Here is a 13458-nt window from a genome sequence, read left to right as displayed (position 1 = left end):
TCATCCAACAATCGTCTAGCAATAAAAATAATAATAATAATAATAAAATATTCATTTAACTACTCAACCCTCTCCATTGCCATCTCCATTAGTCAACATCAACAACAATCCCAACCACCAGCATAGTCTCCCTCTACTACCCCATTACTGTAAAACACCTCATCTGCCAAATCACCTCCTTTCAACCACAGCAAACCCGCCTTTCTGCAAACCACTCCGTTTCTCAAATCAATTTACCCTCCACCACAAATCAATGAAAAAGAAAAGAGGGAAGATAAAGTGAATGGGTCAGAGGAAGGGGGGGAAAGGAGAGGAAGGAGATCGACTGATATTGCCATTGCCGTTGCCATTGAAGGTCTTTGCCTCTACTGGAAGGATAGATTGCTACCTCTTCATTGCCATTGCTGCACCGTGCTCCTCCTTTGTTGCATTCATCCTCAACACCCCTTCTCCATTACCTAAAGCCCCCTTCTCCTTTGCCTTCCCTAACACCCACCAACTGCTTCATCTCTCTCTCTCTCTCTCTCTCTCTCTTTATATATATAATATTAGTTTTGAGCAAGTTAATTAAGTGTAATAGCTTCTAAATGCAACTCATTATACCCCTAAATGAAATTACCAAAAATCCTTAAACCATACAACCATCTTCTGCCCTGGCTAGCTGGTGCCACTAGCAGCTCCAATAGCCACCCAAGCCCCCTCCCTCTCTAACTCCCCTCCCTAGCCTCTCCAACTCCACCCGCCACCCCCCAGTCGCTCCCCACGTTCCATGCCCCCTCTCCATCCCACTCCGACAATCGCCTCATCCCTTTTTCCTCACCTAGATGCCATTGCTGCTAGCCACACCCACCCTAGAGCTCTCCCGTCCTTGCTTCCTTCCTTTTCATTTGAAATTGTAGAGCACCGTCACCAAAAAAATGATGGTGGTTCAGATGTATACCACTAAACAAATAGTGGTAGTTAGGACACAAACCACCGAACCAAATTTATGGAGATCGCATCGGGTGACGACGGTCATGTCGGCTGGTGGGGAAGGAAATTGAGAGGGGAGGTGGGGTTTAGGGGTATAGTTTGACAGGTAAGGAAGGGAGCTAGCATCAGGCTGCAGGGAGGGAAAGGGAGACTGCTGCGCACCGTGGGGAGGGACGGGGAGATATTGCTAGAGATGATGGGGCAATGGTGGTGGTGTGGAGGGGTTGGGATGGATGGGGGTAAAGTTGGTGTTAACTAAGGTGCTCAAAGAAAAAGAACAAAATTTGAATTTAGGAATTAGGATGCTCAAAGAAATGAGATGTCCAACCACAAATTTGAGGTGCATTTAGAGACACCGAAGTGTAACTCACAAAGTTGGATGAGGTATGGGCGAATGGACTATTTTACCCTTGAAAACATGACGAGTGTTGTTCACGTGCGAAATTTCAGTGAAATTGTAATGGCCATTTTCAATTGGGCTTAATTGACAAAAAACTTGAAAGTAAGGTGCAAAATCAAGCCAATTTAAATTACATGACCAAAATGACACAAAGGGTAAAGTATAAGGACTATTGGTGTAATTTTCCGTTATTTTTATGTATACATCAAAAGTGCAGAATGAATTGGACTTGGTACATGTGTGTAGTTCATGATCTTTACCCAGAAGGACATTCATAGTGTGATCAACATGATATTAGACACTTCATATTATTAGTCCACATGTTAACATAATTTATCCTAAAGGAAATATTTGATCTAAATTTTGTTGACATATTTTTGTTGTGCGTCATTAAGGATATGCCATGTTGGCGTAGTTATATTTTGTCGCTATGAACACCACATTAGAATATAATCATACTTTGGGCTACACTAAATCTTGTATTTCATCCTTAAAAACTTTTCATTTTTTAATTATAAAGGGCTACACTAAATGTAATTAAACTTTCCTTCAGTGCTATATCTTTTGTTAAACCCTCTTGTGCAAATACGTGATTTTGGAATCTTGGTAAGCTATGAAGCACCAACACTGCAAAACAAGTGTCGTATCCGTGTCGGACACACAAACATGTCCGGGTATGGGATACACCACATGGCGTGTCCCCTTATTTAATTAATTTATTTTCAGGTAACACACCAGGGACATTTCGAGAACACACTAGGGACATTTCAATTTGTTTTTTTTTCCCATTTTATTTAGTGCTTTTGATAAATGTTGAATGTTTATTATTTTTTTTCTTAAGATTTAAATACTTAATAGATCATCCATAAAAAAAAATATAAACTATAAATGTTAGTTTAAAAGTACTTTTTAAAAAATAAAATAAAAATAGAATTAGAGTTAGTTTTTGTTAATATTGATTGTTTGTGAATGTAATATCAATCTGGATAGAATATATATTGTCGTGTCCCCGCCTTCCACGTCCCCATTTTTTGAACTCACCTTGTCCCATGTCCACATTTGTGTCTGTGTCCACATCCATATTCGTAGTTGTGCTTCTTAGTTGGTAAGATCCGGTTTCAGTCTCTCGAAAGCTCTCTTTTTCGACTTCCTCTCAACACTGGTGGCACTAGCAAGAACAACATTGGTTAGTATCGTTTTAGTATGGCAAGTTGAATCTTATTTTTTAATCCCAAAACAATTGAAGAATTAATAATCACCTTTTACTGTTATTGTCGCACAGGCTTTAGTCATGGGCTAAGATCAAGGACAATTATCTTTGATTGAGGTAAAAACTCTTAAAGAAGTGATCTGAGCAAGCTCATTTTGACGCTAAGGGCATCATATGCATTAGCATTAGTAATAATCCCAATATGTTTTTGTTGTTCTTATTTTTGTTTTGTTTCTAGGATTCACGGCAGGCGGGTTCATGTACATTGCAATTGTCAAAGTGTTGGCAGAAATAAACAATGGCAGCAGCTCAATAATAAAAAGTATTGTACTTCAATTAACCTCACTGATATCTGGAATGGCCGTCACACTTTGTATATCCCTTGCTGAATGAATATAAAGCACCTTCTAATATGTGTTTAGTAGTTTTTAAGATCAATGTAATCCAAGTTGTATAACATTACTCATTTGTAATCAAGATCACAATGATGAAAATTCTTTCTGTATATCTCCACCACTCAAAACTATTAATGCATGGTGAATAAGTGATGTATCATGCATGCAACCTATATGAAAAATAAAAGATACATTGTTAACTCAGATGCTCTGTTCCTCCCAGTTGAAGTGGCTGGCCAGCCATACAAAACACCTAAATCTGCTTAAACCAAGTAAATTTAAAGTCACAAACTCTACTCCATTTTTATATTTTGACAGTCAACGAGACAGAATAATACTCCGCCAATTTCCTCACAAGCAGTAGTTATATATTTGTTTGGGTGAATTCAGCAGTTAGATATTACAGACGAGCACTCACAAATAGTTATATTACATAACAAGCATACTTAACAAGCAATTTCTAGCACAATCAAACACTCAATCTCTAATTGGTACATTTTCTCTGATAGCACATTTGAAAACACCATTTCTGTTTGATTCAGAACAAGCGAGGGAAGCCATAAGCAAAACAATCTTCATCCTGAAACATGTTATCAAATTGGTTTTACATTTTCAGCCAAAGGATATACAAGTACTACCAAAAACATTGAAATTCCACTTGAGAAAATTAAAATTCACTGTGAAGTTGCATTCCTCGTTAATCTTCCTGTGTGAAATCTTAGAAGACAAAAAAAAGTTCAGAAAAGAAAAAGAAAAAGAACATGACAAAAAAATAGAAACATCACAATAGACATAACATTATAAGATGTTTCAATGTAGTACCTCACAGGTTAGTCCAAAGTTTTCCACTAGTTAGATCAAGATCTTTGGCAAGTTGTTGCCCATGCGGAATACCGAATAGGATGAGTGAAACACGATAATGGAAAGGAACAAAATAGGAATTATAAATTATACATACACACAAGAACACAAGATTGAAAGTGATTCATCCCAAAATTAGGCATACGCCCAGAGTCATTGCAGTTGTGCAATGATTAGAAAAAATACAACCAATATACAGAGAACTATGTATTCACAGTTGGATCTACGGTCGAGTGGTAAATATTCAATACATATCATATCAACACTTCTCAACAAAGATTGGGTAACAAGCCAAGGATCAACATCTCCTCCCACTCTTTCTCGGTTTTTCTCAAGGTTGAGCTCTTAAACTCCCATTTGGTAATGTTTATGTTTTAATCTTTTGTTTATGTTTTACAAACATTTTGAAAATGGGAAACAAAAACTTGTTTGGTGTCTCATTTTTGTTTCCAAAAAATGGAAATAATTTTGAAATTTTACTAAATTATACGATAAAAAAAAGAAGGTATTATTCTTAATACAAATAGCGAACACAAAATTGATAAATGGATACTACTCATTTTTTCTGAATATTATATTTGAGCAAATGCATTAGAAGAAGAGATTCAGTAAGTTGTTTAAACATCAACTTCGTTTGAGCATAGTTATCCCAGCCCTATGCTCACTTGATATACTCAAATCAGTATATCCATCATAGGAGGAAAATTACTGATTAGTTCTGAAGATGGTAGGTCATGACCTGACAATTTGCATTGTGGGTACACTCAGGCAAGGTTGGCTCAACTCGTGAAATTGGTGCCCAAGCTCTTCTATGGCTAAGCTCAATAGATTTTTTTCTAGTGGGCCACGCCATGCCAGAGCCAAAAATTTTAGGCCCAAACCCTGAAGAGCTAGCGAGGTGCCTAACCCTAACAATCTTTAAAAAAAAAAAAAAAACATTTTTCCTATTTTTTGCTTGTGGGTCGAGCCAATGGGCTGATTGATCACCTCTCAAGGGCTAACTAGTTAGTCTACAACACCTAGACCCAGACCTAGTCTCAAGCCAAGCCCTTTTCGGGCTTTGCCAGCCTACCCAAGAATATGAACCTAGCCAAATCACTTGTCAAATGATGACCCTACGGTAGATTTCAATAGCATCTTAAAAACACAAACTTCTGTTTTTTCTTATATGTTTTTTAACATGTATCAAAACATACTTATTATGAACAAAATAAATACAGGTATAAACAAAACAGTGCAATTCAAATTGCAATTGCATCTTGGGAAGTAAAGAAGCTATTAGACACAAAGAAGAGGTAGGAGCAACATCTTTAGCTCTAGTCATATCATTGTATGAGAATTAAGAGGCAAAGGAGGAGGTAAAATAGGAATAGCAAGACTGACACCAGCTGGAGAAAGAAAAAGGAACAGAGGAAGAAGAGGACATGATCGTTAGCAAGAGGACTAGGATTAGGAGAAACAGAAACATGACTAGGAGAAGAAACAACAAAATTATCTACTCCCTCCTTCAATTCAAACTTAATAATGTGTGGCATGTTCCACAAATTTCATCTATTTTGCTTTATGTTCATCAACTCACATCAGATAATGGTTCCACCATTACATTTGTTGATAAATCATTTGTTATTTAGGACAAACACAGCAACCAAGTTCTATGTAGAGGTCATCATCATAATGGTCTCTATCAGTTTCCTTCCCTCTCATTTTGATCACTATTCAAAGGTTTTTTCTAGTATTAGTTCTCCAGCTGCCACTTGGCATAACAGACTAGGGCATCCTTCTTCAGATGTTTTTCATCATATAGCAAAAACTTGTGGTTTTTCCATTTCTCATAAAGATTGTTCTTCTTTTTGCAGTCATTGTTGTGTCTCAAAGAGTCACAAACATCCTTTTGTATTGACTAATACTAATTTCAATGTTCCTCTTACTTTAATTCACTCTAATACCATGAAGAAAATAGAGAGAGAGAGAGAGAGCAAAAAGATATGTTCTATTATTTCATTATGAACTCAACTACACATAGAAGTCTGTGATCAATGTATACATGGAAACAAAACAACGTATCTCTAGATTAGTTATAGATTCTAACTAACTAAGTTTGTTATAGAGAAGAGGATTGTGTACTGCTATCCTACATCCTTATGATAGTTTTATAGGTGTGTTATAGTTGTCATTGCAGCTTTGTCTTCAGTAGCCTTAATTGTGGTTATGGTTCCTGAGGTGATAGTATCTAGGAGCCAGGGTGTAGAGACATAATTTTCGACATGTCCACATGGCATGACCTTGGCCTGAAGTGCCACATGGCGGAATGTGATTGGCCGAGGTATGAAAATAATCCATGTCTAGGCTGAGGTATTTGGTGAAAGACAAAAATCCTAGTGAATGAATGACTCCTAGGTTGGGTCTATTTAGGACTCTTTTGAGAGGTTAACTAACCATAACCTAACTGGGAGAGATGAATCATCTAGCATTATTTCTAAAAGGAATAAGTGTTTGACTTGATCACTACTTCTAGGAGGGCACCTTTATATAAGCACCCCAATGTGTGAGAGCACGTGAGTTTATGTGTATTAATTTGAGTTACCGTTAATTTGTTGAAATATCTTGGGATATTAATTTACTAACTTTATCATCGGAGTACCCTCTCGGTTGACAAGCAATCGAGTTAGTTCTTCTTCTAATTGTGCAAACGTGGATTTATACTGGCTGTGTGTTCTACAACTGTGTCCCCAGAATTCTAGGAGGAAGATCAGATATTGGTTGTGGTAAAATTTTCGCACACACATACTCCATACACTTTATTTTTTGATAATTTTTTGAATTACTTTTATATACTTATTAGATCACATGAATATTGTTACTCAATACATATATATCACATATTCCCAAAAAATTTACAAAAATTAAAAATGAAATATGAAATATGAAAAAACATAAAATGATATATGCTTAGTTAAATTAAAAAATGAAAAAAAAAATGAAAATGGAAAGAAAGAAACTATATTTTGTTCTAGTTAGGTTAAGAATATGAAAAAAAATGAATTAGATAATAGTACAAAAATAACCATATTTGTTTAATTAATTTAATTTTGTTTTCCCTTCAATCATTATCCAAATGTAGCATAAATATTTGAAAAATGTTATGAATCTCAAATAAATTACCAAATTTTCTACCAAACCTCTTACATGAGTGTGGGACCCACACAAACCACGTGTGTAGGTCCCCCACCTATGTGAGAGGTTTGGTAAAAAATTTGGTAATTTATTTGGAGTCCCTAGCATAACTCTAAATATTATTAAAAAATTTAATATCAAATTTTTTATGCAATTATCTTAAATATATGTAAATAAAATATATAACTTATAAGGATAAATTACAATCAACTCGATTGAGGTTCCTGACAATCACACTGATCTCCCCTTCTTTTTCTAAAATTACACTGGCTTTCCCTGTGATTAACGGCGTTAATGGGAGGGTTAGTTTAGTAATTTTAACATTAGAGATATTCTTGTTAATAAACATTAAATATGCGATTATTATTTTTGTTATACCTTATGTTGTGTTTGGTTATGAGTCATTTTTTTTTTTAATTATGATTGAAAAAAAATTAGTTATAATATTTGTGGTAATCAACACCACAAATGTTATAACTTACATATGTCACATATAAAATGGTATGTATTTTGGAATAACCTATTGTTATGACAAAAGTGATGATGAAACAAACTAAAAAATTAATTATATAAATATAAGAGAAGTTATTTGGTAGTTTTTAATGAATACTTGACATCATACAGTTTAATTGTCTTAAAAAAAACAAGATAAAATTGATGAGTCTTACTCTCTTCTTTTTCAATTTTTTTTGATGACATGTGTCTTTCTATCTAAATTAATAAAAATAAAATTGGGACACCACTTGTATTTATTTGAATAGTATTAAATAATATTTTTAAATACTCACATGGTTTAACTATAAATATATATCTATATATATAATATTTTGCATTACATACATACAAGTTCTTGTATTTTTCCTTTGGCTTCAATGATTCATATTAATTTGTTTGCCTAAAAAATAATTAATTGATTTATTTTATTTTTAATTTATCGATAATCACTTCAAATGTTATACAAAATCAAACTAACCCCCCCCCCTCCCCCCAATGTAATAATCTAACAATTAATCACTGACTTTCAAAAAAAAAGAAGGAAAAAAAAAAGAACAATTAGTCAAACTAACAGTCAACTAACAGAAAGGGAGAATCTGCAAATAAAAAATAAACCTCAAGGGAGGTCAGTGTAATTTCTGAAAAAAAAAATAGGAGAGGCCAATGTAATTGTAAAAAATCTCAAGGGAGGTGAGTGTAATTTACCCAGCTTAAAATAGTTATTGTTTTCACTTATTTTTCAAATAAAATTTTTATTTATGAACAATGAATTGAAAATACAAAATTCATAAATTTTAAAGTAGATTACAAAATTACCATTTGGGCAAATTTTAAATACATGTAATTTTCTAATACTAACTATAAGTTGAATGGTTCAACAAATCTAAAGACCGGTCTAAGCAGTTCAATTCAAAGATATTAAGGTCAAATTAGAATTTTTATCTATTTTTATCCATGATACAAACATTGGCTAACAAAATGATTTATATCAACAACAAAAAAAACTCTATACGTTTAGACAATATTTATAGATTTATGTTTTCAATTATGTATAGATTGATTTCTCTTATATATATAATTAATTATAGCTAGAATATTTAAATTAATTAATTTTCAAGCTAAAAAGTAAAAAATGTTGGTTTATAGTGGTGAATAGGACAAAGAAAAGATATTTAATGGAATTGAGTCAAGATAAGTTGGTACAAATGTTGTAATATTCAGTTTGTGAATATCTAAACTTGCGTCCAACCTTAGGTTCATATTTTAAGAGAATTGCGTATCAGTGAGGTAAAATAAAAAATTTTGCACTATATATTCGGATTGTTTGGATGAAAGTCTGACACATAAAAGACTTGCACCAAACACAAGAAATAACTTGCACCAAACATAAGACATACTTGACCCCAATGAAAATGACATTTTTTTTTAGCCATTTTCTAATTGATTTGATATTTTTCCTCATATTTTTAATAGTTGACCTAACCATTCCATGTTTTTATAATCCATTCGATGAGATTATTTACAAGGGCTTAGTTTAGTTAATGAGGATAAAGATCATAGAATATGGCTGGTATAGATTCTAACAAAGTTCACTTAGAGGTTGATTGTAGGATTGAAAATTGTAAGGGTAATTGGGGGAAGGGGAATAAAAAAGTGTGTCTAGGAAGGGAACTAAAACACAGGTTGATAGTGGTTAACAAGAGGAGTGAAATGATTTAGAGGTGGAGCATGATGCGGGTTAGAGATGACTACATTTTGGATGGCTTGGGAAAAGGGGTTAATGCTTACTATTTCTATAAAATAAAAAAATAATTTCATTTTCCAATTTATTTTCGATTTTAACAAATTTTAAATGAATTTTATTATGTAATTGTAAATTAAAAAATTTAGTTGTTATGTCATTTGAAAAAATCTAATATAAAAGTAAATGTTATTTATCTTGTATGCTAAATGTAATTTTTATAATTCATTCAATGTTTTTGCTCAAAATATTACTAATCCCCGTAATGATATGTATATATATCTATTAGTTAATACTTAAAATAAAATATTAATAACAACACAATTAAAACACGACTTTAGTGCATTTTAAATGAAAACAACTCATTCACACAATTTTGACTATTTTTTCCTTTTAAATTTTAAAATTATTACTTTAATTTTTAAGATAAAATTTTAATTATTTGTTTAAGACAGTGCATAGAGTTTTAGGTTAGTTTATATATACACAATGCAGATTACTTTTATTTTATGTAGGGTCGAATCCAAAATGAGAAAAGAAAAAATTAAACACAAATATAAAAAAGAACATACCTTTAGTAATCAGCACTTTCAACCAATTATTTCCAATGCTCTCTTGCTCTTCCTTAATTTTCCTGACAGATTCGTCAACAGTGGAATGACAATAATTCACCTCAATCAGCTGCAGAGAGAGTATATCCCCCAAACTAGATGGTATTTCCTTGAGATCTTTACACCATCCCAACCATAACTGTTGAAGGCTTGGAAAGTGATCAGAGCAGGTGATCCATCGCTCAACATTGAGCGCATTCAGTTTCAAGAATTTGAGTCGAGGAAACCCACCATCAGTTGTTGCCCATTGCTGTCCCCAGGCAGCATTATATCCTAATTTGAGAAGCTCAAGGTTGGGTAACATCATCCCTAGGACTGATATCTCCTCCCAGTCTATCGCTGTATATTTCAAGGTTAGCCTTTTAATATTTGCAGGAAACTTGACCTCTCTGAGAGTAGTTAGGTATCTGGGGAAAGTATTGCTGCATAGCTTCAAAGTCTCAAGGTGTCTTAAAAATTCTAGGTTAAGAAACATCCAATTCCCCGAATCTGAAAACAGTTGTCCACAAATTCCCAGCTCTGTAAGAAAAGGAGTTCTTGCCAATAAATCCTGAATAAATCCATAACAGTTTAAGTTAGTGATGGTTCGTAGGTTTTCTAATATAGAGAGATGGTTGTGATCTGTTACTGCTTCTTCAGAACAAAAAGACGCATCATATTGTGCTCCTCCTTCTGCATAAAGGTGCCTCAACTTTGGAATCTTCCAAACATTACATGGCAGAATAACATCACAACATGGCCATGGTGCAGAAACAATAAGTGTTTCTAGGTTTGAGAGATTGGATATTGATGGCGGTAATTCGTAAGAACTTTCCAAATTAATTGCCAAATACCTCAAATTAACAAGTTGTGTTAATTCTCTTGAAAAGAAGGCATTCCTGTACCATATGTCCAACACTCTAAGAAGTTTCAAGGTCCGACAAATAAACGAGCACACATCACCAAACGGATTGTCGCCATAACTCATTTTTATCCGAAACTCATTTCTGAAGCACAATAATGATTGAACAACTGTTAGAGAATAAGACTCTAAGAGAACTTGATCACATTTTTCCAGGAAGTCAGAATGTACGCACAGGCGGCGTTGGTTATTTGTTTCGTAATTACTTGAAGAAGAAGGAGAAGCGTCTTTATAATTGTGAATCCACTGTAAGAAATTAATTTCACTGGCTTTCTTCATGCATAAATCACGCAACAAATCATGCATGCGACATGCTTTAATTCGGCCATCAAACCCTTTTCGAGCAACAATTACCAGACTTCTCTGAATTAGATCCATTAAGCAATCCTCTGCTACTTCCTCCAAGCTTCTCTGCCCAATTTTTTGTATAAACCCCTCAGCTACCCACAAACAAATTAACTTTGGCACCGGGATTTCATTGTCTTCTGGAAATGCTCCTAAATAGAGAAAGCATGGTTTCAAGTGGCGAGGCAAGTGATTGTAACTCAGTGCTAGTGTGTCTAAGTACTGGTTTGGATCACTAACAATGTATGAGCTTACACTTTGGGCAACTTGTTTCCATGACTCTTGTGTCTTCATGTTCTTTACAAGAAGTCCTGCTATTACAACAATTGCAAGTGGAAGCCCTTCACATTTTTTCATTATTTGCTTCGCAAATCCAATCAGTTCTGGAGGGCAACTTTCATTTTGAAACACCTTCCGTTGTAATAACTCCCAACTCTCTTCGTCAGTGAGAAAACGCAGACAATGAGGATGGCAATCAGGTGAGGTATGAATAGGCAGCTCTTTGAGGCGACTAGTGAACATAACTCTACTTCCATTGTTGTCATTGGGGAAATACATTTTAAGATCGACCCAGGCACCAATATCCCATAAATCATCAATGACAATGAGATATCTCTTGCCTTTTAATTGCTTGTACAACATTTCGCCTAGGTTCTCATTGGTCATGTTTTTAATTTCATCGGTAAAGACGACATTAACAGAACGTAAAATGTCCAACAACATATCTGTTTTTCTGGGTGATTGAGAAGCATAGGTCCATGCACGAATATGAAAGTAGTGTGTGATGTAAGGATCATTGTACAGTTTTGTGGCTAAAGTTGTCTTACCGAGTCCAGGCATCCCAACAATTGATATCATTTGTAGCTGCTTCTTCCCTCCAGCAAGTAGCTGTTTTATAGTCAACGCCTCATCATCAAAGCCCACTGTAATTTCTTCATCTACCATGGTTCTGTTCTCCATTGACATTGACACTGACGAATGGACATCATTATTGAAAGACTTACAATCTTGTAGGAGTTGGATCTGATTTATCTGGTCATAAAACTGCACCACTTTTGCCTCGATCGTCTTAATCTCTTCCATGATATTTGTGCCAATTAAAATATCAAAAAAACTGTCACCGTTGTTGCTGTCCCTCTGCCCTGGAACATGAACATCAAAAAAACAGATCAGCTGTCTTGCCTTGCAGATCACATAATAAATTTGCATCAGCAGGTTTTCAGCTTCGTGGTTCAGCTCATGCTGCTGCTGCTTCTCGTCCATATCCTTGAGAATGATTGCTAGGAATCTTAGCCGATGGTAAAAAGAGTCGATATGATCTATCTGATCTGCGGTCAAATTGCACGCCTCACTGGTCATTAGATGCTTCAGTTTCTGCAAGACAGAATAATTTTCACCCATCTCCCTCCCCAATTCCCCTCTCTGTTTCCATCTCTCTATCTTTCTCTCTCTTTCTCTTTCGCTATCGCTTTCGCTTTCGCTTTCTTTCCTTTCCTCTGTCTCATACTTATCCATTTTTTTGATCAGCAAACACTCAACTGTTTACTGCTTCCATAGCCCCATTTCGATGCTATGCTATCTCTCCCAAGTTTTGTGTTCTGAAGACGGAGTTCGATCAGAAAAGACTTTGTGGCATCCAAAATGTTGACTCTGCTAAAATTTAAGCAAATTACATTTACCTCCTCGAACAATTTGCTTAAATTGCAACTGGCCTATTAGTTTGACAAAATATAACACTGGCTTCCACCGATGTCCTCAAAAGTTAACTTTAACGAGAGTCATGAAATAAAAAAATTACTTTTACCTCCATCACGCCTCCACACTTCATCTCCCTATCTTTATGCACCACCACTTTCACAACTACCACTACTCTTTGGGGAAATTTTATTTCTACACATCTAATTAGCAAGACACACACTTAATAAAATATGAATAATTCTATTTTTACACATCATTTACTCTCTGTGCACACACTTAATGAATTAAATGTTTATTACAATTTTACTATTAAACAAAATGACCACTATAGATATCAATACACAACAAATCTTAAGACTACCTAGTTTGGAAAGACTAAATAAGTGCACTTTTTGACTTTTTTTGTATTATGTGTAGAAAAAGTAAAGAAGAGATGTTGATTGATATAACCTAAAAAAGATAAAAAGATGAAATAAGTGCACTTTTTTCTTTGTAGCCAAACTTGGAAATTTTCTTTGTACACATCTTTAGAAACGAAAATTCTCAGTGCACATTTTTGAAAAAAAATAAAAATCACACTAAGGCCTACATTGTTCTTCTATTGTTTTTCACTCTCACCATTGTTGCACTCTATTTTACTCTTGTCATTTTTTAT

At 34.4% G+C, this 13458-nt stretch overlaps 2 protein-coding genes across 12 annotated transcripts in view; one reads left to right on the top strand and one right to left on the bottom strand.

Annotated features, from left to right (window-relative positions):
- The window catches only part of LOC145801898 (uncharacterized), a 598157-nt gene that overhangs the window by 318395 nt on the left and 266304 nt on the right, over window positions 1-13458 (top strand). The gene's annotated exons all lie outside the window — the stretch shown is intronic.
- LOC114314268 (putative late blight resistance protein homolog R1A-3) lies at window positions 2267-12771 on the bottom strand. Of its 3 annotated transcripts, none has more exons than XM_082893695.1 (2): window positions 9821-12748; window positions 2267-2540 (listed from the first exon to the last, which is right to left on the bottom strand). In XM_082893695.1, the coding sequence occupies exons 1-2, from the start codon at window positions 12618-12620 to the stop codon at window positions 2491-2493; spliced, it is 2850 nt and encodes a 949-aa protein (XP_082749821.1). In that variant the 5' UTR covers window positions 12621-12748; the 3' UTR covers window positions 2267-2490. The 3 variants fall into 3 exon arrangements, with proteins under 3 accessions (XP_082749821.1, XP_082749822.1, XP_082749823.1); XM_082893696.1 differs by having other exon boundaries at window positions 2267-2531; XM_082893697.1 differs by lacking the exon at window positions 2267-2540 and adding an exon at window positions 3324-3557 and having other exon boundaries at window positions 9821-12771.

The sequence above is a fragment of the Camellia sinensis genome, chromosome 11 (assembly GCF_055761805.1).
Source record: "Camellia sinensis isolate YWXY chromosome 11, ASM5576180v1, whole genome shotgun sequence".
NCBI lineage: Eukaryota > Viridiplantae > Streptophyta > Magnoliopsida > Ericales > Theaceae > Camellia > Camellia sinensis.
The sequence above is the reverse complement of the archived record's forward strand: the minus strand, read 5'-3'. Positions and strand labels throughout refer to the sequence as shown.